The sequence below is a fragment of the Chenopodium album genome, chromosome 7, assembly GCF_948465745.1.
Source record: "Chenopodium album chromosome 7, dcCheAlbu1.1, whole genome shotgun sequence".
In the NCBI taxonomy this organism is placed as follows: Eukaryota; Viridiplantae; Streptophyta; class Magnoliopsida; order Caryophyllales; family Amaranthaceae; genus Chenopodium; species Chenopodium album.
In genome coordinates, this window is record NC_137840.1 from 67,940,430 (window position 1) to 67,967,573 (window position 27,144).

Genomic DNA, 27,144 nt, shown 5'->3' on the forward strand with positions numbered 1-27,144 from the left:
AATTAATACTATTTCGCTTCTAAATTGTTGGTAAAAATACCTGTAGATTCCAATAACAAAATAGATAAGATGAAAGGGAAAAATACTTGATTGAAGATCTCAATTCACAGTCACGCCGTGGAACAATAATCCACTGCCTTAGAAGCGAAATACGCCACCACCGGTACAGGTTTCCTAGTGACGCACGCCCCCCAAGTTTAACGCAACTCTCCCCGTAATTCGTGCACCCGAACCCGAAGAGTGGAATTGCTCAAGAACTGTTCAGATCTCAAAGGGTGGGTTTGTGTTTTTGTGTTTAGGTTTTTTTCCTTTTGAAAAAACATATATGAAAAATAGTAGTAATAGTATATTTATAAGGTCTCCAAAAGAAACCTAATAAATATAAACTTCCTCTCTTGCCGCAGCCGTACACGGTCGTGTAGGTGAGGGTACACGGCCGTGTAGTAAAAACTTGTCCGTAGAAGTACACGGTCGTGTAGGAAAGAACACACGGCCGTGTAGACGGGTTAATATGCAAGAGTTATCACACGGCCGTGTAGGAGAAAATACACGGTCGTGTAGCCAGGTTCATATGCAAAGGCTATCACACGATCGTGTACTATTAGACACACGACCACGTATTAATTGCTTGTGGGAGTATACAAATGAGAACAACTATCTCCGGTTGCATTACCAACTCCAACAAAGCAATCCTGAACAAATTTTTGCAATTATGAATATGACTATTAATCCTGGAGTGGATATAAATATTACTTGTTACAATATTAATCAATTAAACAAAACAACCCAAGATTCTTACATTATACTTTTGTATCAAAAAAAATATAAAAAAAAACACACACACACAAATTTATGGGGGGGAAATTTAGAAATATATGAATCGCACAAATTAAATCCGACTAGATGTTTAGTTAAAATTCAAAACTTGATCAAAATTTTATTAAAAGGACCCTAGCACTTTTATGACCTTGTCCAAATTGTTGTAAGACGATCCATTTGGAGTAGCAATAGCCTCATTAGCTAATCTTTTCCATTCAATAGCATTTCTCTTCATGTCCTTCCCTTTTTCCCCTGCCATTAACTCTCTCACTTGCCTCTCAACTTCACTCCTCTTCACATTCGTATCGATCTCCATTCCAACCCCCCATTTAGTACAAGAATACCAACAATTAGTCTGTTGCTCGGCGAAGAAAGGCCAACATATGATAGGAACCCCATTGATTAAACTCTCTATTGTCGAGTTCCAACCACAATGTGTCAGAAACCCTCCTATAGCGGGGTGTGCTAAAACTTTCTCTTGATTACACCAACTACTTATAAGTCCCCTGCCTTTCGTCTCTTCCAAAAACTCCGGTGGGAGAACAGCCGAATCTCCTGTGACTAAATCAGGCCGAGTAATCCAAAGAAAGGGTTGGTTACTATTAGCAAGTCCCCAAGCAAATTCTATCAATTGATCATTAGTCATAACAGTAATACTCCCAAAATTAACGTAAACAACAGAGTTAGGCTCATAAGAGTCAAGCCATTCTAGGCAATGTGGATCTTCTTTCCATAGACTTGTACTAATTGATTCAATTTCTTCGTTTTTGGCGGCCTCTAGAGAATCGAGTAAGAGCTGGAAGGGTCCTAACGCGTAAAATGGAGGGAAATCGGAAGAGAACGATTGGAGAGCTTCGTGCTCCAATGCATCAAAGGAATTATAGAGGATCGCGGTAGCTCTTTTCGAGTTATGGACTAATCGTTGCACATAATTGAGCATAACTTCGTTAGGGTCCGTGGTCCTAACAAAACTTGGCATGTCACGTAGTCGAATGTCCTTCATTCCGGGTACCCAATCTAAGACTGCTTCAAGGTCACCATTTGTAGAAAAGTTTGCATCTGCATATAATTAATGTAACACAATGATATGATTAACGTCAATTTCAATTTCAATTTCGAATGAACCTTCACACGTCCAAATTGTTGAAAGTGAGAGGTACTTTAGATAAAACTTTATGCAACTAATTAAGCACTAGTCAACATAATAACAGTGATAAATTTGCGCAATTCTAATAAAAATTCATTCTTTTTCATGCTACAAAACAAACCCTTTAAATATAGTCAAATAGATGATATTGTTGATTAGTTTGAAAACATTACCGGCAATTACTTTTTTTAATGATGTCTTCTAACGTCACGTAACATTTAATTTATTAAATATAACCCTTAATCAAATAAAAACATAATAATTATATTGAATCATACTGAAAATTTATTGAGAGTGAGGGATAGTTCAAGTGATTAAAACTTTTCCTCTAATTTCACGTAATGTTGAGAACTTGAGATTGATTCTCATCACTTGTCATTGTAGCTAGAGGTTAGAAATAAGGTCTTATACTAATTATATTATTTTTAGAAAAATTAAAGAGAATAGGGTCTTATACTAATTATGTTATAACTACAAATTCCCATCATTTTTAATTAATTTTACTACGTACAAAATTATATAGTTATGTGTATGAAATACCCTACATGGATAACGTGGAGTATATTGTAAAGTAAAAATAAAATAATTATTTCCACAAATTCTTGGCCCATTACCTAAATAATGTCGATAACTTGTTAGTATTGTAAAGTACAAATAGATTTAGCATTTTGTATGTAGTCCCACATATTAGCTAGGTGTATTACTGGTAGGTGTTGCAGCAAACAAAATAAGGTAGTAGTATTTATTACGTATAAAATACCACTATTATATCTCTACATTGTATCAACTTTTAACCATTATTAGTACTAAAAATATTGTGAAATTTTTAAAAAGTAATTTTAATATGGACTACTTATAGAAAATTAGAAATCACTAGTTCATTCTATCATAACTTTCTAGTTTTTCATATAAAATATACTGTAACTCGTATCATTTACTTAAAACTCCGATCCATTGCTTGTTTTTTGAAGTTATTATAACCAAGTATTATGTCACCAAACTCTCAAAAAAATATTCCGTTTAGACATTTGTTATGAACTTATGATATTATACACAATTGTTATTAGGAGGACTACTATATAACTGCAAGATAATAACTAAACAACTACGGATTTAAATTATAAAAATTACCTTTAAAGGGAATTTGTCCCAATTCCACAAGCTTTTCATACTGAGCATAACCCAAGAAGCCACAAACACTAGCAGTCCAAAGCAACACAATTGGTACGCCCAACTCTTGAGCCGCATCAATCGTAAAAAACATAGCACCATCAGACACTACACAACTCACAGGAGGCACATCGTCCGTCTCATTGAGACGGGCGAGTACACTCCTAAACGGACCAAGACAATTAGTCTCAACAGAAGCACAAAGTGCTGGGACATCCTGAGTGGAGTCAACATCATCACTCGGGGGCAGCCCATCGGGTATTGTTTCGAACCGGAAAGACGGGCGATCAGCAACAGCTGATGGCCCGCGGGTGCGAATCAACCGGCTATGATTGTACTCAGTGTTTACAAAGGTAATATGAAAGCCTTTAGAATGAAGGAGTTTGGCTAGTTGTAACATGGGATTTATGTGACCTTGTGCAGGGTAAGGGATACACACAGCATGTGGTTTTTGCATCTTAATTTCTGATAATGAACCCATAATTATTCTTCTTATTGATTTGAATGTGATTAAATTATTTAGACTTAAATTTTAGAGGTTGAGATATGTTATGTTACGTAGAAAATGATCGACTTATATAGTAGTGTAGTCGACTAGTCGAGCCGTAGTAAATGTATTATGTATAGCACGACTGCACGAGTGCCGAATGCGTGACGCATTCACATATGCAACCCATAATTCCCATCCGCCCAAATTGGCTAGTTTAAATGCATGATAATTCAGACAGAATTCGGTCACATCATTTATTATTTAATTATTTTAAAGCACTTTCTTCTTTACAACTTGATTACTATATTTGACTGTATAATCTCCATGATACGTTTAAACTAATAATTTAAAATAAAATCTTTCATTTCTTAATGATTAAAAAATTAAAATTTACTTGAATACATGCATTTATACAATTGCAACAAAGTTCCCTTTAATTACGATTATATTTTTATATACTACCTTCATTAGTTATTATGTGTAGCCAAAAAAAATTGGTATATTATAAATAGTACTTAAAAGTTACACATAATAATTAATGAAGGTAATACTACGTACTAGTGGATTTAAGTTTTGACGCTTATTTTGAAATGGAGGAAGAATATATCAGTGAGATTATTATAATAATATATAACAGAGTCAAAGGATCTAATATATAATTATATATTAGGACGGAGTATGTCAGATGCACAATAACAGTAGGATCCTTAAACGAGATTGTTCGGCGGATGAAGAGTTCAAATGCAGTCAATAAAGTCTGCAATCAAGTTGAATGGAGTTTTATTTTCTTATTGATTGAATTTTGGGAAGACGATTATTTTGTTATGATTATATTCCATAATTTTTCACTTTTTCTGTCTCGCTCTATAAGTTTCTTTTTATTTTATTGTCATATCCAAAAAGAATTTTAGCTTATACAAAAAACTTAAAAGATTATTGCAAAGTCTATAGTTTGACTACTTAATTTTTCACTTTTTTTCCTAAAGAAAATTACATCAACATTCAAATGTTGTTCCTAAAAACTGAAACCTAACTTATACAAAGGTACTATTCTGTACGTATTATCTAATGAAATAAATTAATCAATTTATTATCTGCTAATTTTAAATGTCAATATATATCTTGATGTATGCAATGATTGAATATCACATCATTTACAATCGGTTGTTGTTGGACGATTAATTAGCTTCTCAAAATTTAATGTTGATCAATCTACGATTCTACGAGTATATACTTTATATAGGGTCATTTTCACTTACAACATTTTAATTTTACACTATTTGTACACTTTTCTTAACAAGTTTCTGTGATATATGATGAAAACAAAATGTTTTAAGTTTTTATATACTGTTACAGGTTATGTGCAACGATTAGACATTTTCTCTATCTACTTTATGTCAAATCGTTGCACATAACATGTAACGGAGGTAGTATTAAATTTGTATAAAAATATATTTCGTACAATTAATAGATCAACTTTTTATACTGTTAACATATATTAATAAAAGATTATAAAAAGACAATTGTGATGACCAATATCATGTATTAATAAGCTTTAAACTTTATGTGTGTGATGTAGGGCTGTTTATCGGTCTAAGCCGGACCGGACCAAAAATTAGAAATTTAAGAATCGAAGACCGGACCGATTAAGCTGGAACCAAACTTGGACTAGACCGAAAGAATCGGTTCAAAAAAACCCGAACCGGACTGCTTTGGACCGACTTAAATTTTAAAAAAAAAAAAAAAAGAATTCTAAATTTTTTAATAATTTAATAAAAAAACTCCAAAAAAAGTAAAGAAAAAAACTATATTTTAACGTCTTTTTTTTTTTGTGTGTGTTTAGTACAAAGAAGCTCATAAAATTAAAGTATTATAAGCTTATTAAGGATAATGTTAATTATTATTTAAGGTTTCAAGCATTTTTTTTAAAAAAAAATCGGTCTGGTCCAAGACCAGTTTTTATAGGGTTTTGGACCGGACTAGACCAAAGATTGGGAAAATAAATTTCTAGACCCAAAGGCTGCGGTTCAGTCCAGGGTGATCCGATCCATTTGTTCGGTCCGGACTAATTTATAAACACCCCTAACGTGATGGTGCAAGTAAAAATTAATACTTGTATATGAAATACTGCGTATTAATTACATTTGAAACATAATTTTTGATGTACATTTTAACTAGTTCGCTTGTATATACAACTTTGACTCGTTTGATATTTTTTAATGAGCACAATAGCATTGGGTGCACCTTGCACCCGAGGGTACATTATAAGTTTTATATGTCTTACCCTCGAATGAATTCTCTTATAATTACATTCAATTACGTTCAAAGGTTGTCTTGCAAGTAAACACGTTAATAGAAATATGATATACAATCCATATCACAAAAATATATTTATAAATATTGACTATGTCTCATATCTCTAAGCTCTGACCGAAGTAGAAGACATTCATGACTTCATGTGTAGGGTGATTGAAGAAAACAATTCAAATAAGAACCAAAGTTATAAAAAGAGAAATTTTCAGAAAAGAAAAAAAAAATTGCATTGAATCGGTGAAGAATACATACGTCGGTGCAAAAAATTAATTAGACATTACTCAAATAATATGTGACATAAGCAATTATGCAAATATATTGAAGTAGGCAATTTGCCAACTTTCTTTCAACACCCCTACAAGTTTTGTTCTTGTTTTTTTAAGTATTAATTTGAACATAAGACTTATATATAATTCACTTTAATATCTAATACTTTTTAAAACATCACCACAAAATCTTTAAAATCAAAGTGAAATTATAGGTTATTGACACAAACTCATTCATACTTCATGGGGCATGAAACTAAGATAGAGAGAATAGTTTAAAGAAAATCGTGAAAAACGAGGGAGAGAGGCCTGGAGCCCATAGAAGAAATCAATTGGCCAAATGAAATACTATATTCATGGGGTATTGGTATTACATTTGAAAAGTTTTGATTGCTCTATATTATATGTTATTAAACCTGAAATTCAAGACTAAAAAAAGTCAAATAAAAAAATTATCACAACGTATGATATGATTTTATTAAAAATATCCAATACAAATGTTTAATTATTACGAAGTATAAGTTACACTAATACGTACATATTTATCTTAGAAATTAGTAAATGTGTAAAAATGACTAGAAAAAAAATATACTTGTAACTTTTTTTTTTTTTGAGGCAAATACTTGTAACTTAATATACTTTTTACAGGATTATACATTATTAAACTGTTATAATTAATTTGAAACTGAAAATATCCATGTCCACATATAACAGATAATGAAAGCAATGATGCAAATGAATTAGGTAGCTTGCCAACTTCCTCCAAACACCACTAAATGTTTTAATCGATATTTTATTTTATAATATTGCTTAGGATAAGAGCAATGATTTTTTATTCTATAGAAAAATGGATAAGACGAATAATCTAAAATTATCTTTTACATTGGTTTCGACTTTAGAGTACTGTTTATCTCTCCTAGCAGGTTTTTTCAAGTGCAAATGACATAGAGCACTTTTTTTTTTTTTTTTTTTTTGAGAAAATACAAAAATTAGCTATGCTAGCATAAATTAGTATTAAAATAGATAAATAAAAACATAAAAATATACTCGTATATACTCCATCCGTTTTATAATAATCGCAACACTTTGACCAGCACATATGTTAATGAACAATTTTGACCATTAATATTTGTAATTCTATAACATTGAGAAATATAAAAGGTTAATATAATATAATGAAGATATACTTAAAAACTAATTCAAAATTTTTTTTACATGTCAACATAGTTTTTTTTTTTTTTTTTGGGGTTTTTTTATATATTGGTAAATTAAATTAGGAAAAAGTTATATGAAGGGCTACATATAAGAAACTAAAAGTGGAAAGAATAGACATTAAAATACTCCGTAACATTCATTACACCGATTTGCTCGTGAATCGTCGATAAATTCTCAACTTAGGTCGTGTTCTATTCACCTTATTTCCACTTATTTTAGGAAAAATAAGTTCCTATAAGGTTTAATAAATTCAGATAAAAAATAAAAAAATAAATAAAAAAAAAGTTCATATAAATTGTGATAAAAGTTAATCAGGGCTATCCAAGTTCAATTTATAACTAAAATAAGTTCTAATAAGGTCATGTTCTATTCAATTTATTTGCACTTATTTCAAGAGATATAGGTTCAGATAAGGGTTAATTAGGATTTGTTCAATTCACCTTATTTTCACTGATTTTAGGTGTAATAAGTTCAAAATAAGTTTAATAAGTTTTTATAAGGGTTATCCTAGTACAAATTACAACTTAAATAAGTTTTAATAAGGTCTAATAAGTTCAAGTTCAGGTAAGTTTAAATAAGTTCGGATTAGTGAAAATCAGGTGAACATAATACACCCTTCGTATAAGATAAGTTTAGGAAAAATAAGTGTTGTGATAAGGGTTAATCAGAGTTACCCAACTTCAATTTATAACTAAAATAAGTTTTAATAAGACCTAATAAGTTCAGATAAGATCAGATAAATTCAGATATGATCAGATAAGTAAAAACCAGATGAATAGAACGCATCATTGTTCAAATAAGTTCATATAAGATCAAATAAGTTCAAATAAGTTTGGATAAGATCAAATAAAAATCAAGTGAATATAATGCACCCTTAATACTTAAAAAAAAGTATATAAAAATACTCCGTATAATCAAAGTAGGCATATAAATAGTGCAAAAATCAAAGTGTTGCGATTAATACCAAATAATGGAAGGAGTATAATCTTAGTAAAAGACTAAAATAGGAATTAATTAAGTGAAATTCGGAAAATGATATGATTGAGAATCTTTTTAGTGTTTAGAGAGAGATAAAGGCGGGTGAGAATCGATCCCAAAATTTTCTGAAATCGAAAAGAAAGCTCTAACTACCGTGATTATCCTTCACTCTCGATTTGATTGAGAATAACTAAACAAAATTACATCAAATAAAGCGTATATTTGTCAGTCTAATACATGTATGTATCTAATGCTGTTCATTTGTCCCTTCAAAAAAAAAAAAAATGCTGTTCATTTGTTTGGTGTCAATTACTCGTTGAGTCGTAAAGTCGTTGTGTAAGAGTTAGAGTAGAATTGAATATGAGTTAATTCTCCATCCTCTTCCCTGTCGTTTCCTTCCCCTTCCCTGTCGTTTGGAAGAATCGTAGTATTATGTTTGCAACGTCAAAAGGATATGCATAAAAGGGACAGTTTACTTTAATTCAATTCAATACGGAGTATGTTTCCACATTTATTGAAGGCTAAAGCTACCATACGACATTAAATATGTTTTTTTTAAGGGCGACATTAATTACGTTAACTACTCTGCAACAGTTTATTAAAATTAACTGAATTCCCAATACAGATATTTATGATTAAAAAAAAAAAAAATACTCTCTCCGTTCCTTAATTAGATTGTTAATTTTGGTGGCAAATATGTAAATATAGTTGTATAATTTTTTATTTTATTCATATTATTGCATAATTGGAAGTTTAGTTTACTCAACTTGCATGTGTAGTTGACAATGAAAGCAATATAGCAAATAACGGAAGTTAACTTCATCCGTTAACATCCATGTCACAAATTTGTCATCCATGCGTAGGAGAGAGAAACCAGATTTCGAGCTTTAAGGGAGAAAATTTAAAGCTCAAAATTAATTGCAATGGAGGACCTTAATGGAGGATTTTAATGGAGAACGAGGCCAACCCTATCCTTAAGGAATCACCAAACCCTTAATTACTCCTTTTTTCAAAGGGTTTTCGTTTAATTCGGTAGCAAAGCCGCCGAAAATGATTGTGTTGGTGGAGATAGAGGAAGGAAGAGGAATCAACTTCAATGGAGGAAGAAGAAGAATGAAGTACAAGAATACAACAAACGTAAGTTATAATTGATCCAAAGAAGTATGTACCACTTTTATGCATGTACCCTGACTTCCAAGTGAATAGCCGAAAATATTCCCAAATAAACGAGGTATCGTTAATCTAGCAGATGAACTGGGTTTGCTAGATATTAATGAACTAAAAGTAACCTCATTTACTAATTTTAGTTTCTCCATTTTTACCATTAATAAAAATAAAATGCTATACATAGCATTAAAGGTTAAGCAAAAGAAGGTAAAAAAGAAAAGTAATAAAATAATGAAATATATTCATTAATTACACCTTTTTGCGCCTGATTTTGTGAGTTAAGAGTACAAATAGGTACTTCCTCCGTCCCTAAATTACATTTCTTTTTCTAGCATTTATTCCTCACATAATAGAGAGAAAGAGGAATGTAATTTAGGGACGGATGGCGTACTCAATTCTTCAAATTTTCACCTTTTAGGTACTCAATTTTTTTTCTTCACCTTTTAAGTACTCTAACTAATTTTCATGTTGATTAACTCACCACTAACCATACCTTATTTAAAAATTAATTTTTACAAAAAAAAAGCATTAATTAATATTTCTGTTGCTACAATCAAAAACTAGCCGTTATTAGGCTATTTAAAGGGTTCTGAACCAGGCAAAAAAATGCCATGAATACACCAGCAACAAAGTAACGACAAAATAGAAGCAAATCCGGTTTTCTTAGGCTAATTTCATCTTACACGATTTTTCTAGGAAAAAAAAATTTGGAATAGCTGCTGCTTCATCCAGTTCATCCACTCTGTACTGCAGCCTAGTGTCATCCAGGTAGGTGAAAAAATTTTGGAATAGAGCTACAAGAACAGAAACTAAGCCTCCCTTGCAAAGTGCAAAAACAGAAGCATTCAGCTCAATTATGGAATAATGCTACCACTATACATAACACACTGACCATAATTTTAAGTTAGACACTTCAAATTGACAACAAAAACACACATAACACCATCAATCACACATACACAGTTGAAGCAAAACCTCCCCTGTTTTACTTTGCAAAACACATACTTTAATCAAACCCTTGCGCAAAATATACAACATGCGAACACAATCTATCAACAACACTAGCATATATCATCAACAAACAAAAATACAACAACAAAATATGCGGCAAAAAAACAACAAATCAACATCATCAATTTTGTTAACAAAACCCACAAAACCATAAACCCTAACTAGAACAATACGATCATCAATCGGCCAAAATATTCGAAATTTATATCAAAATAACAACAAAAACAATGAGTAATGAAGGTTACCTCAAAAAAATGGATGTGTTAAGTGTCGTTTTCCCCCAATTTGCCCAAATGATTGGTCGTGTTCTTCACCAAACTCGCTGCTATTTTCTAGATTTGGAAACAATAAAGGGGGAATAAAGAGGGAATAAAGGAATAAAATAATAAGAAAGGGGGAAAAAATTTGCTGACCCGCGCCTTTTTTTGATTCGGGCGGGCCACACATTGAGTTAACCTTGGGTACTCAATTGTTAACCTTGGGTACTCAATTGTTAGAGGGAATTAATTTTTTTGGCCAGAATTTGGTACTTAGTACCCAAACGGTGAAGAAAATAAATTGAGTACCTAAACAGTGAAAAATTGTAGTCAGAGTACCCAAATTTGTGCTTAACTCTGATTTTGTCATGCATTTTTTTTTTTGAAACAATTGTCATGCATTTATAAATTTATACTAAAAAAGGAAATATATTAAATGTTTATTTGTAGCCTTAAGGATTACATATAACATTACCCTTAATAAAATAACTTCACTAGTTTATAAGAGTACAATTATTTTTTTTAAGAAAAATTGAAAAGAATAATCCCACCTTTCACCCATCTGCTCAAAATAATCTCACCTCGTCGAATTCCAGAAATAATCCCACCTTGTATCCCCTTCTTCCCAAAATGATCCTTTTTCACTTACTGACCGGTTCTTTTGAATTTAAACCTTATTCTTCCGGTTTCTTTCTCTCTCCTTCCCTAATTAAGAAAATACCGTTGGAGGCATTTATTGAAGGAATTGTGTCTTCGATAAGTGCAATTACTAGATATATCAAGGATCACTATTATGGAGATAATAAGTTCATCCTATTGGGGCGTCATCCTCTGTTGCTAGACTATGAGAGATGATCTTTGGGCTAGTTAAATAGTCCAAAGCCCTTTAGAATGGATCCTATAAGGTCACACACAAGGGTAATGGGTTAAGCAAGTTAGAGGCCCATTAATGGGCCTCATGAGCATTTAATTAGTCATAAGTATGATTGGGCTAAGTGTAGTTTGAGTGGGATTAGGAATTGGGCTTTGACTTGGACTATTATTTAGAGATATGATCTATAAATAATAGTCATGCCTAGGGTTGATTAATAAAGTCACAATAAACATACAGTGAATTGTGAATCTAAGCAACCATCATCCAAAGTCCTCTCCCCTCTCAAACTCACGGCCCTCTCTCTCCCCTCTCACCCACGGCCGGCCACCCTAGTGGTCCTCGTGGTGTTGCGCGGTGGTCCTTGGCTAGTTCGTTGTTCGTTCATCTCTGTAGAAGGTCAATTGAAGGTTTCAATTGCAACTAACTAGCATTAGTGGAGGTCTTAATCTGTGCCCGTGGACCAAGTAGAGGAATCACACTTGAGGTTCTTTATCTCCCTAGTTCTTGCTCGATCACCGGTGGAATCACGCTTCAAAGGTATTATTCTTACTCTTTATGTGTTATGCATGAGATCCTTGGTTAGGTGCCATATGAATATGATTCATGATTATTTCCGCTGCGTAGTACCTATAAACTCCTACAGTGGTATCAGTTAGCCTCTTGCAATTACATATATTGAGTAATAATTCTTTGATAATCCACAATTTTAATCCAATTAGGAGGGAGAATAATTTAATTATGGGTCAATTGTTATTTTAAATGTGATTTAACAATATAGAATCATTAAAGGTGTTTAATTTGCTCCATATTAACCTTGAATTGATCCGAATTTTTGCCCTAATAGCTTCGAAAATTTTGAACCCCAAGAACCCTAATTTTCGAAAATTTCGAAAATTTAAACCCTAATTTGTGAAATTTTGTGTTTAATTTTTGATTTATTTCGATTGTAATATGTTTGAAGAATTTAATCTATTTTATTACATTTTAAAATTATGAAATTTTATGATCAAATTATTTAACTTAAGTGTTAAATTAAGTTGGGGATTAATTTCATCAAGAACCCTAATTTCAAAATTGAATGTGATTTAGTTTTGGAATTAATTGGACCACATAAAGTTTAATTTAATTTTACAAAATCTGTTTTGTTTTATTTAATTGAAAATAAAAAAAAAATAATAATTTCAGCAGCAGCAACCGCGGCTGGGTGGCGCTGCCACGGCGGCTGCCGCTGCTGGTGGTCCGGAGGGAGGAGCGGGAAGGGGCAGCAGCACGGGTCAGAACAGCAGCAACAGCAGCACCGTGCACCTGCAGCGCGGCACTGCTGCTGCTGCCCTGCGCCGCTGCATAGCATCGTACACCTTGCGGTGTACGGCCACCGTGGCTGGCTTCGGCTGGCCACACCACGGTGGCTGGCGACAACTTTTTCAAAAAAAAAAAAATTATTTTATTTTGGATAAAATCAGATTTTCAAATTTTAAAAGGATAAGTTTTAATTTTGAAAAGATAATTAACAAAATTAAAGTTGTTAATTTTGTTAAGTTTGGATAATTATGGAGCAAAAGATTCTATTTGGATAATGATTGATTAAATAATGTGATTATCTCATAATTATTTATGGATAATAATTGATTTAAAATATGTGATTGGTTAGTAATTAGGATAGAATTTCCTAAATTAATTAGGATAATCATGGAAAATAAATATGATTTATCTTCAATAATTCAAATAAGATTTGATTCTATCTCATACCTAAATTAAAATATATGATATTTTATAATTGGTAATGAATAATATATGATATTATCTAATTACAGTAATAAATTAAAAATATGAGATATTTTATGCCATGTTTCCTCAATTATGATCATTCGATGTTATAGTTTAGGAAAGCATGATGAGTGATTTATTATGTGGCACTTTATAATATATGATATTATTTATTGCTATATATAAAGACTAGTATGGCCCATAGATTCTAAATACGATCTGCGCATCGTTTCGTATTTTTGTAATCTAAATACGGTCTGCGTACCGTTAAGTATTTTTGTAATTTATTTTATTTATTTAAGTAGTAAATAGAATAGAATAGTATTACAGGTTGCAGTTAATCCAAGAAATCCATGGAGTGAAGGCCCAAAGGAGCAAGATGGATGAGATCCATGAAGGTTCAAGTGGGAGCCTTTTGCTTTATTAGTTTTTCTTAGGATTAAGGGGCCATACTATGTCATGTTTTATTTATGCATTAGTAGATTATGCATGTTAGATTTTATTTATGTTGATTGATGATGCGTTAGAGTTCACTAAATAATCACAACATAATAAGTCTAGGTCCCAGTAATATTGAGGTAGCTTTTCCAATCAAAAACCCGATGAAACCTTCGATATTTATGATGGTTCATGCTAAATCTGGGTGTCATATTATATCTTAGGGGAGTGGGGGTAAAACAAATTTTACACTTTTGATTGGTTATACTCAACGAGGTTACCTAAAGAGTTTAGAATCCAAGCAATTAAACTTCAAATCATGACCAACAAATCCACAATGCTCATTATCAATAACCAAGAATCAAAACAAAATTTTTTTCTTAAGTATGGGGCATAGGGAAGCATAATTTATAATTCATTGGAACGTATTTTTGGATTTTTTTTTATTTTTCAATTTTTTTGTATTTTTCATAAATAAGAAAGCAATAAAAACTAACCTAGAAAGCAAGAAATCTAACCTAATAAAACACACCAAAAATAAAAGAAAAGAGGAAAAGAAAAATAACAAACAAAAATCTCCCCCAAGCCAGAATCAGACAATGTCCTCATTGGCTCGGAAACTAGCCCAACATAGCTAGTCCTCATCATCATCCATCCTCTCATGTCCTCCTCCATGACTCGAACCGGCACCACCTTGGCTTGGTCCAGCACCACCATAACCCGAACCACCTGCAAAGTAGTTAGGGTCCACATTCCCACCCATACCCCCAAAAGGAGCATCACCCCCATATCCGTGGACCGAAGAGTAGTCCACATAAGTATCATACGCACCGGGGTGAGAATACCCTCCTTAGGGGTATTGGAACCAGTCTGGAGTAAGTGAATCGGGAGGAATAGCCCCCCGACGGGTATAATCATCATACATGGGATAAAGGCCCCTCCCGAGGTTCCTCTCTATGTAACCAACCCGCCCATCTAAGGTGCTTAACCTAGAATCTAGGTTTTGCATCATACCCTCAACTCTCCCTTGCCCCGTCTCGATGCGGTCTAATTGGCTCCTAAAAGCCGAAAAGTCATAAGGGGCATTGGGATCGACGTTGTAGTCGACCGAGGAAGTGGGTATGCCATAGGTGAAGGGTGGAGGTGGTTGGTAGTGTGGTGAATGGTGAGTGGGGGAATGGTCTAGAGGGGATTGGTGGGGTTGTGGTGAAGGGTGAGGTGGTTGAACCTCACCTTGACAATTAATCTCGAAAGTATAAGAAGGCTTTCCCTTCTCAAATTTGGTCAAAGCGGGGTTGGGTAAGGTAAAGGCTTGGTCCCTCCTACCCGATTGTCGTGGACTATCCACCAAGTATCACTCCCCACAGGTTGCACCCAGTTCAAACTCCCTAAATAGGGTAGGTCCATGAGGTTTGATCCTACAACTTTCCTATGCCCATCCGGGTTCCAACCTAGGTGTTTCCTAGCAATGTGGGTCACTAACCCCCCAAAATAAATAGGTGCCCTAGACCTACTAGCCTCGGCCGCATTGGCCGCCCTTTGGAAGTGATTGGCTATCCTATGGGGTATGTTCAATTTTTCAGCGGTAGGAATTACATAGGATGCCAAAAGTTCCAATTCATCTCTCTTAACATTTGCCGGTTCATGCCTCCCAAAAATAGTGAGGCCGGCAAATCTTTGCCAAAGTTTTAGGACAAGATGTTGAATCCACGTCCCTTTGGCATGCTGGAGGTTAACTAAATCCTCCCCATTTAGCCTCTTATAGACCACGGCGGTGTGGTCTTGAGAGGGTTCAATCGGTTTATCCGATTTTAAATCAAACAACTTTCCAAATTCTTTAAGAGTTAGTCTCACATCGTTGTTTAATAATCGGAATTGTACATGAGTAATAAGTGCATTCATTTTAATAACATTAAAACTTGAAATAAATTCCAATGTTAAGTAGTCATACGTATCATGGCACATTTGAAAGAAACCACTCATGCCTATACCTTTGAACAATTTTTCCAAATATTTATCTAGGCCTAACCTAACTAGTGTGGGATGATGAATAAAACGGGTAGAGAGTACCTGGCGATCGATGAGGTTTAGCATCCTAACCCGTTGCTCCTCCGAGGTAATGACAACCTCCTCCCATCCCGGAATTTGAAGATCCGGGTTGACCGTTGGTTGCGGTGCCCTCGAACTCTCACCCCTTTGGGTCCTTGAACGTTTTGAGGCCATTATATGAGGAAAAAATTGATGCTTGGAGCTTTCTCTCTCTAGGGGTTTGAAGGAAGTATGAGAGAAAGTGGGAGAAAATAGGTGGGAAATGTGGAGGAAGATGTGAGGATTAATAATATGTAAAAATTTTGTAGGTTTTGATGGATGAATTTGAGGAGATCTTGAAAAAGAAGTGAGGTTGAAGGTGTAAAAATGGAGGTTTTAGAGAGAGAAAGTAATGGAGAAGAAGATGAAGTAAGAAGAAAATGAGGAAAGAAAGAAGAAGAAAATTATAATGGACGGCCAAAAATAGGCGCGCCCGATCGGGCGGATCATTTGAATTCCAGAATTGGAGTTGCGCGCCCGATCGGGCGAGCTCCGCCCGATCGGGCGCGAACACGAACGAAAAATTCGCCCTATGGCTCGCCCGATCGGGCGAGCTTCGCCCGACATATCTTTTCCTTCACTCGATTTGCGCCCGATCGGGCAACCTCGCCCGATCGGGCGAAATTTGCTCGAGTTTGTGACCGAACTTGCGCGCCCGATCGGGCGGAAAAAATACTCGACTTCAGCTCTCTTCTCGCGCCCGATCGGGCAACTTTGCCCGATCGGGCGAAATTTGCTCGATTCCCAGCTCTCCTTTCGCACCCGATCGGGCAGCCACGCCCGATCGGACGAATTAAAGGCTGAAAAATCTTTCTCTTGCGCGCCCGATCGGGCGAGCCTTGCCCGATCGGGCCCGTGTCCAGTCGTTTCCTTCGCTTTTCTTCGTTTTCAAATTTTTTCTAAGTATTTCGACCTCTTAAACCTGTACCTGTACAAAAACACTTATAAACGGTAAAATTACACTCTCCTCGCCCTCAAAAAAAAAAAAAAGGAAAACTAGTCTAGAAAGCAAGAAATACGGGTTGCCTCCCGCAAAGCGCTGGTTTATCTAGGTCCCGCACGACCCTCTTACCACCTTAATGTTCAGGTTGGAAGTGGAGTTAGGAAGGTTTCCTCCACATCTCCACTAGTAGCGCCCTCATGATACACCTTCAGTCGTTGGCCATTTACCTTAAACTCTTCACCCTTGTCATTGACCAACTCTACCGAGCCAAATTTATTCACCCTTGTGACAGTGAAGGGACCGGACCACCTAGATTTCAACTTTCCTGGGAAAATCTTTAAATTAGAATTGAAGAAAAGAACTTTATCACCTGGTGCAAACTCTCTTGGTAAGATCCTCTTGTCATGCTACTTCTTGGTCTTCTCCTTGTAGATTCGCGCACTATCATATGCAGACAGTCTAAACTCATCTAACTCATTGAGTTGGAGGAGTCTTTTCTTACCCTCAGCCTTAGAGTCCATGTTAAGCTCCTTGATCGCCCAAAAAGCTTTGTACTCCAATTCCACGGGAAGATGACATGCCTTACCATAAACTAATCTATAAGGTGAAGTACCAATTGGTGTCTTGAATGCTGTTCGGTATGCCCAAAGAGTGTCGTCCAACTTGTTACTCCAATCTTTCCTTGATTTTGACACCACCTTCTCTAGAATGGCCTTGATCTCGCGGTTGGAGACCTCGACTTGGCCACTAGTTTGGGGGTGGTAGGCTAAACCTGTCCTATGGTAGACACCATACTTTTTGAGGAGGGTGTCCAACTTCCGTTCATGAAAGTGAGATTCTCTGTCACTTATTATAGCTCTAGGTACGCCAAATCTTGGAAAGATGGTTTTCTTAAAAAGTTTGTGGACGACCTTGGCGTCATTGGTAGGAGTGGTGATGGCCTCAACCCACTTGGATACATAATCTACGGCGACAAGAATATAACGGTTCCCTTTTGAAGAAGGGAACGGTCCCATGTAATCAACACCCCAAACGTCAAAAATCTCAACTTCTAAAATTCCTGTTTGGGGCATCTCATGCCTCCGCGAGATGTTGCCAGTCCTATGGCAAGAATCACAAGCCTGCACAAACATGTTAGCATCTTTCTACATTGTAGGCCAATAAAAACCTGACTCATTAATCTTGGCCACCGTTTTAGTGGGGCCATGATGTCCTCCATATGGTGAGGTGTGGTAACTGGTAAGCACACCGTGGACTTCCCATTCGGGAACACACCTGCGAAATAATCCATATGCACACTCACGAAACAAAAAAGGATCATTCCAAAAATAATGCTTAACATCAGAAAGGAATTTCTTTCTTTGTTGGTAGGACAAGTCAAGGGGTAGAGTACCACCCACTAAATAATTAGCAAAGTCTGCATACCATGGGTGTTTCTCTACAACTGCATATAGATTGTCATCAGGGAAGGAATCATCTATAGGTAGAGAATCCTTACCCTCATCATACCTGATACGTGACAAGTGGTCTGCCACTACGTTCTCTACTCCCTTTTTATCTTTGATTTCTATGTTGAAATCTTGGAGCAAAAGAACCCACCGGAGTAGCCTTGGCTTTGATTCTGCCTTAGCTATCAAATATTTCAATGCTGCATGATCAGTAAAAACAATAACTTTAGAACCAACAAGATATGATCTAAATTTTTCTAAAGCATAAATAACAGCAAGAAACTCCTTTTCCGTAGTGTCATAGTTGACTTGGGCTTCATCCAAAGTTTTGCTAGCATAATAAATAGCATGCAAAACCTTGTCCTTCCTCTATCCGAGCACGGCTCCTAGTGCAAAGTCACTTGTATCACACATGATTTCGAAAGGAAGGTTCCAATCGGGAGCACATATGATGGGTGCCGATATCAAAGCCTGCTTGATCCTGTTGAAAGCCTCAAGACACTCGTCAGTAAAAATAAATGGGGCATCCTTGAGCAAGAGCTGTGTCAGTGGTTTAGCAATTTTAGAAAAATCTTTGATAAAGCGGCGATAAAACCCCGCATGACCCAAGAAACTTCTAACTCCCTTAACATTAACTGGGGGAGGTAATTGCTCAATCACTGATATTTTAGCCTTGTCTACTTGTATGCCCTTATCAGATACAATATGACCTAGGACTACTCCCTCTGTCACCATAAAGTGACATTTTTCCCAATTAAGGACTAAGTTGCACTCTTCACATCTTTTCAAAACTTTAGCGAGATTAATTAAACATGAGTCAAATGAAGAATCATAAACGCTAAAATCATCCATAAAGACCTCCATAATAGACTCTATGAATTCAGAAAAAATGCTCATCATACAACGTTGAAAGGTAGCAGGTGCATTACATAAACCAAAGGGCATTCTACGATATGCAAAAGTGCCATAAGGGCATGTAAAAGTAGTCTATTCCTGATCTTCAGGGTGAATCGGAATTTGGAAAAATCCCGAATACCCATCCAAATAGCAAAATAATTTGTGATTGGCTAACCTTTCAAGCATTTGATCAATAAAGGGAAGGGGGAAGTGATCCTTTTTAGTGACGATATTTAGTCTACGATAGTCTATGCACATACGCCACCCTGTTACAGTTCTAGTGGGAATTAATTCATTTTTTCCATTTGTTATCACAGTCATCCCACCCTTCTTTGGCACTACCTGCACGGGACTTACCCACTTGGAGTTAGAAATAGGATAGATAATACCTGCATCAAGTAATTTCATAACCTCTTTCTTGACTACTTCCTGCATGTTAGGATTTAATCTTCTTTGGGGTTGAATGCAGGGCTCATAGTTCTCCTCTAGATGTATCATGTGCATACAAAAGTCAGGGCTAATACCCTTGAGATCATCAATACTGTACCCTATAGCCTTCTTGTGGGTTTTGAGAACCTTTAGAAGTTGGGAAGATTGTAGGTCAGTGAGTGCAGTACTGATGATCACGGGGTGTAGTTCCTGTTCATCTAGAAAAACATATTTTAAATGAGAAGGGAGAGGTTTTAGCTCAGGTTTCTTAACCTCTGCAGGTTTTGATTCCTGAACTAAATTTACTACCTTCATTGTTTCCTTGGGGCTTAACTCTTTTAAGGAAAGAGCCTTTTAAAAATCTTGTACCTCATTACCCCAAATGCTTGCATTGTCGCTAGATAAATTCCCGCAGAGAACTTCCTCTAAGGGATCCTTCGCAAGAACCTGTGGCAAGCTATCATCACAAATATTGTCCATTACATCAATTATATCAATGTAGCAACAATTTTCCTCTAGCATAGGCCCTTTCAAAACCTTCCCTAAATTGAAAGTAACATTATCGTCACCTACAGAAAGGGTTAGTTTACCATTTTTAACATCAATAATCGCTCCTGCAGTATGGAGGAAAGGCTTACCTAATATAATGGGTATTTGTGTGTCCTCTGCCATGTCTAAAACAACAAAATCAACAGGAATAAAAAATTTACCAACTCTGACAGGTACGTCCTCTAAAATACCTAAGGGGTATTTTACCGAACGATCTGCCATTTGCAAAGTTATATTAGTAACTTTTAATTCTCCCATATTTAATTTAGCGCAGACAGACGATGGCATGACACTGACACTAGCACCCAAATCACACAAAGCTTTGTCAATAAAAACATTCCCAATGTGACAAGGGATAGAAAAACTACCGGGATCCTTTAATTTAGGAGGGGATTTGTTTTGCAATAAAGCGCTACACTCCTCTGTGAAAGCTACAGTTTCTACTTCATTAAAGGCCCTTTTCCTAGTCATAATGTTTGTCATAAATTTAGCATAAGCAGGCACTTGAGTGATTAAATCAGTGAAAGGAACTGTTACCTACAGGTTTTTCACAACCTCTAGAAACTTACCGAATTGTTTATCAAGCTTATTCTTCAGTTGTCTATTAGGGAATGGAAGCTTGATAACTGGGCTCTGCACATCTCCTCCTTTATCCTGCGATTTACCCTGCACAGAAACATTAGTAGGGTTAGTATCTATTTGTAGCCCTGCAGGGCTAGCAGGATTAGCGTTTGGTATAGAGGAATCTAGATCAGGAACTAGTCTATCTTCCTTTGGCATAGGAGGTCCATCATAATGTGAACCACTCCTTAGAGTGATTGCGTTGGCATGATCTGTAGGATGGATAGGTTGTGCTGGTAGAGCTCCCTGCTGACGGGATTGTAGGGTAGATGAAAGTTGTGCAATTTGATTGTCCATGATTTTATTATGGGCTAGGAGAGAATCAATTTGCGCATCCCTACTCTCCATGTGCTTTTGCATATTGGCAAGTATTGCTCTAATTTCTGTCATGGCAGGGTCGGAAGATGATGAGGGTGATGCTTGGCTTTTCTGGCCGGAATTAGGATGATAATATTTTTGCTGTGGTGGGGTTTGCTGTTGTGGTTGTTGTGGAGGTGGAGGATTTTGTACATTGGTGCTCCGGTACGAAAGTTAAGGATGATTTTTATAACCGGCATTGTAGGAATTGGAATAGGGGTTATTCTGCCTATAGGTTTGAAAGGCATTAACTTTTTCCATAGAGCTCCTACAATCTTGCTCCCAATGACCAACAATTCCACAATTTTCACAAAAAGCTTCATGGTTAGCAACAGCAGAAACATTAGCTACAGAGTTAGGAGCAGCAGTAAGATTATCTAATTTTTTGACAAATAGATGTTAATTGAGCTTGCAAAAAGGATACGGAATCAACATTATGTTTTCCTTTATTTGCAAACCCTCTCGGATTCCCATATTGGGAATTGTGTATTTCCATGTCTTCGATAACCTGTCCTGCATCATCCACATTTAAATTCATAAACCTCCCACTAGCTGCCGAATCTAACACTGATCTAGAAGAATTTCCAAGTCCATTATAAAATGCTTGGATCAATTGCCATTGTGCTAGATTGTGGTGGGGGCACTCTCTCTGTAGATCCTTGAACCTCTCCCAAGCCTCATATAATGTTTCGTCGGCCTCTTGAGCGAAGTTCTGAATAGCACTCCTTAGCACCGCTGTTCTCTCTGCAGGATAATATTTATTATAGAAATTCAAAGCAAGAGTTTCCCAGTCAGTAATACCAAGTGCAGTTCTATTCAAACCATTAAACCATAATTTTGCTTTGCCACATAATGAAAAGGGAAAAAGAATCTCCCTGATTTGGTCTTGCGTGACCCCGGCTTGTCTAATGGTGTTACAATATTGGCAGAAATCTACGATGTGAAGATTAGGATCTTCACCCTTAGCTCCGCTGAACTGCTTCCTCTCTATCATAGTGATAAATTGGGGCTTGATCTCAAATTGAACTCCATCTAGAGCCGGAGTAGGAGTAAGGTGCGGGAAATCTGTGAGCTTCGGTTGCGAGTAGTCACTGAGTTTCTTCTGGGCCGTCATCTCTGATCCTGAATCTGAAGAAATATCTGTGTCACTAGAATCAGAGGGAGGATCGCGGTGATTATTGTTATTATCACCAGAATCCGCCAGGATTTGCTTGTAGAGATTTTTCTGTCTATGGAAGGAACGTTCGATCTCAGGATCGAATGGAATGTAACCTGATCTGGAACACCTGGGCATAAACAAAAACTAGAAGCAAATATGAGAATTGCCTCAAAGAACTAACGTTCTCTGAGGCAAAAAAGGGATAATCTAGATTACAAAAATATAATCAGAAAACAAAAATAAAATCGTTTCCCCGGCAACGGCGCCAAATTTTGACAGGGTAAAGTCGTATCCCCTAATCAAAAATAATTCCTAAGTCCTCTAACTAAAGTAGATAGGGAAGCAGGGTCGATCTCCACAGGGAAACAAGTCTTTTTACTTCTAATTAATTATTATAATCTAAATTATCTAAGTAACCAATATTTTTGGGAATAAATTCTATACTACGAAGAATAAGTTTAGGGAGAAAAGAAACAATAATAAGGAAGCCTAGGGTCACAGGTTCACCAACAATTAATATTCCGGGATAGAACGAAGTAATTAATAATTAACAATGCACAAATAACATTATTAACATGCTCTCGCAATTTATTAATCAACATAGATCTAACAGGCTCTCGCAATTTACTAGATCTAAGTTCCTATTAAAAATAGCCTTTAATATTAAATTAACATCTGCTCGATTCATCAATTCAATATTGCTAAACATTCACAATCAAATTACATCTACTCGATTCATAATCTAATTGCAAAGAATTAAAACAATTCAATAAGAAATTATCATGCAATATCAATAATCAAAATTAACAAACTATCCCTTCATATTAATTATGGATCCCCATAAACCCTAGAATGAAACTACTCACAAATCATCATAACTAAGCCAATCAAGTAAATAAGTAAAAGCATAATCAAGAAATCAATTAAAATAGCTGAAATTAAAAGGGAAGAAATTGTACCAAAAATAAATCTTGAATTAAAGGAAGTATTAAGAACAAAAGTTTAGAGAGAATTTAAGAGAGAGAAAAATACTAAGTAGAGAGATAAAGTCTAAGAAAGAAGGTAATTTAATAATTCCGTACAAAATCGTATTTAAACAATTCCTAAAACAAGAATTAAAACTAAACTTAATCAGGTCTTCCAGAAACACGCGCCCGATCGGGCGAAGGGCCGCCCGATCGGGCGCGCCTTTTCTTCGCGTTCCTACCCAGCAGCATCGCCCGATCGTGCTAGATGCTCGCACGATCGGGCGCGCCTCAGCACGCTCAGCCTACTAATCTTGCCGCGCCCGATCGTGCTAGAGATAGCCCGATCGGGCGGTTGCTTTTCCTTGAGGCTTGGACTTCGATTGGGCTAGATTTCTCGGCCCAATCCGGATTTCCTCTCGGGTCTCAAATACTTGGTCCAAATGCCTCGGGATCCCAATTACCGAGCCCTTAATCACCGGCTCTCACCGATCCTGGGCTCCAAAAGTGGTCGCGTCCTTCTAGCTTCCGTAGTCGATCCATAAAGCCCGAGAAAATGCTCCAAGAGTGCAATTTCCTGTAAAATACAACTAAAACTACGAAAACACTATAACACACAAATTAGTAATAAAAGTGGCCCGAAAGAGCAAAAAACACTACTAATAACGACCAAGGGACGGGGGTAAAACACTATATAAAATGGACATATCAGTTCCTCTGCCACCTCCTCTAGTTACAACTCTACCACCTCTGCCAAGTCTTGATGGTTCTGCTGTAGCTGTGTGATGCTGAGTGGTTTGAGGCACAGGTGGGATCTCTGTTGGACATGGTTCTTTTCTTGGTCTTCCTCTTGGTCTTTTAGCAGGGGGTTCATGGGCCTCTTCTGTCAAAGCTTGAGGGGCTGAACAACCCTTTTTATTGTGATGTTTTTCTTTGCACCTTGAGCATGTCATCTCCATCTCATGCTTGGTCAATTTTCTTGGCCTTTTGGGATCTTCAAAGGGGTCCTTCCTTCTGTTTTTTCTAGGTCTCCCAGGGCCCACTTTAATTGGTGGTGGATCAAGTTCAAACTCAATCCTTGGCCAATGTCTTTCACCCTCAACTGGGGGTATTGACCCTGAGTAGGCCTTTATATAAGCTTCTTTTTTGTAACAAGCATCAACATAATCTTCAGCATTTTTATGCTTGAAGAAGATAGTTGCCACAGCATGGCATCAAGGGAGACCTGTCATGTCCCATTTCCTGCATGTACAGGTGTGAGCCTCCAAGTCCACAGCACATGTGTCCAAGTAATAACTAACTTGGAACTTAGTCAGAGAAGAGGGGGTGACATCACATTTTGCAGCTTCTTGCTTCTCTATCAGCAGCTTCCTATGTATCCTAGGGCGTAAAGGTGTTGTCCATTTTAGCATCTCCTGCCTCTTTGTCACAAGCCTCTTCATTAGTGATGATCTGATATCTTCCAACATGTATATCAGATGCTTGGCTCTTGCATTGATAATATAACCATTGAAGATCTCTGCCATGTTACTTGTTATCACATCAGCTTTGACTTCTGTAATCAGGAAGGCTCTGCAGAAGACCTCAGGCTGGTATGACTTAAACCCTTCAACATCAAGTGGGTTTGCCTTCTTTAAAACTTCAATGTTCTCATCATAATCAGCTTTATTGTAAGACTTTGCACAGTTCCAGAATAGGAGCTTGAACTCATCCCCTCTGAAATTTTTGTGCCAGTTTGCAAATATGTGCCTGGCACAATGCCTGTGTTCAGCTTGAGGGAGCACCTCTGAAACTCCTCTTAAAATAGCCTGCGAAAGTGAACAGATTCAATTTCCAGTACACATAACAAACCATTTACAAAAGGATGTTGTTTTTAAGAGAATACCTGATGTTCATCAGACAAAATCACCAGCCCAGCACCTTCTTCAAGCTCCAAACTCTTCTTCAAATTATCTAGGAACCATTCCCATGAAATGTTGTTCTCACCCTCTACCACTGCCCAGGCAATAGGGAACATCTGATCATTCCCATCTCTTCCAACAGCAGACATGAGCTGGCCTCCAAGAAAGGTTTTGAGGAAGCAAGCATCAACACAAATGACCTTCCTACATCCTTCCTTCCATCCCCTCCTAATACCATCAAAGCACACATACAATCTTTGGAAAATTTGGGGGCCCTTGTTATTCTGTCTGTATGTAACCAAGTCAATATCAGTGTCTGGGCTAGCCTTCTTCAATGCCTCAAGATACCTAGCTAGCTTTCCATAATGCTCTCTCATGGACCCATGCAATTTCCTGTGTGCATAATATTTCACTTTATAGGCAAAATCCTTCTTCACAATAACTCTGTAAGCTCTCCTCACAGTCTCTATTATCTCTTTTGCAGGCCAGTGAGGCCTATCCTTAAACACATCCAATAACTGGTCAGCCAACCAAGTTGATTTCAGCTGAATGTTCTTCTCCATGTTCCTAAGGCATGTGTGCTCACCCATGGCTTTCTTCACCACAAAACTACCTTTCCTTGAATCCCAAGAAGCATACAGTCTAAAAGGGCAGCCTTGATTACACTTCACCCCTATTCTCTGTTGCCTAAGTTTGTCAGCAGTCACTATACACAGATTCCTTCCTTGAAGTATGGCATACTTAGACACTGCCTGCTTAAAGTCATCCCTAGATGTGAATCTCTGTCCTATAACCCACTTGAACTTAGAAAAATCTATATCTTTCCCAACTAAAAGCCCTCTTTTGGCCCTTTTCTCCTCTAAAGTTTTCTCATCATCACTAGCTGTAGGAGTGTGTATTTCATCCTCTGAATCCTCATACTCAGAAACAGGTTCTCCCTCTTTCCTACTACTGCTAGCCTCTACAGGTGGAGTCTGTTTTTTCTGAGCTTTCAACTTACCCTCAGCAGCTTCTTGCTGTAGTTTATGAGCTACCTCAACTACAGTATTGTTAAATCCCTTAACCCTTTCCCTTGCAAGAACTTGCTCCTCATCACTTGTATCCACTTGCACCAAATCAGGTTCTATGTACAGATCTATATCCTCATTATCAACTGCAGCTCCATCAGTACCAAAGTTAAGTTCATATATCTCATAATCACCTAGCCAATCATGCTCCCCCATACTCATTCTTATCAAAGTCTGCCTCATCAAACAAATCTTCATCTATCTCTTCCGCATAATCTGGGTCACTATCCACTTCATCGTCACTCAAGTCTGCATCATAAATCAACTGGTCGAGAGGAATGGGGCTATCAGGTCTTTGATCTTCCCATTCATAATCTTCTGGGACACTAGATCTAACACAGATGTTTCCAAGGTGAGAAGTGTTTTGTGTTTCTGGTTCAAGGTTTGGTACAGGTACAGAAGAAGAAGGGATAAGTTTACAAGTTTGACTGGGAGATGTAGAATCTTGTTGGATGAGTTTTTTATCCCCTTTAGCAGATGTGGTGGGGACCACTGGAGATGCTGTTTTTTGGTTGCATTTTGACAGCTCTGGTAGCTTGTCTGAAACTACACAGGATTCTTATGTCAACCTAGTGGACCTTCTTGGGGTCAGCTTAACAAGTCTATTGGGCTCAGTTTGTTTATCATTTGGGCTTTTAGTAGGCTGGGCTGTATTTGTGGATCCAGTTTGTGAGGGAGTGATAGGTGTAAGCCAATCAAGGTCCTGCCCATCATGCACAACATACAACTCAATGCATCTACTGCCACCTAAAATGTTCACCATTGACCTCACCTCACTATCATCATAAACACTCCTCAATCCACTCTC

The 27,144-nt window shown here is 36.6% G+C and overlaps 1 protein-coding gene across 1 annotated transcript; it reads right to left on the reverse strand.

Moving 5' to 3' along the window:
* Window positions 1-693: 693 nt before the first annotated feature.
* On the reverse strand, window positions 694-3,686 carry LOC145639263 (7-deoxyloganetin glucosyltransferase-like). Its single transcript, XM_081690454.1, has 2 exons — window positions 3,098-3,686; window positions 694-1,878 (listed from the first exon to the last, which is right to left on the reverse strand). The coding sequence occupies exons 1-2, from the start codon at window positions 3,615-3,617 to the stop codon at window positions 941-943; spliced, it is 1,458 nt and encodes a 485-aa protein (XP_081546580.1). The 5' UTR covers window positions 3,618-3,686; the 3' UTR covers window positions 694-940.
* Window positions 3,687-27,144: the final 23,458 nt, after the last annotated feature.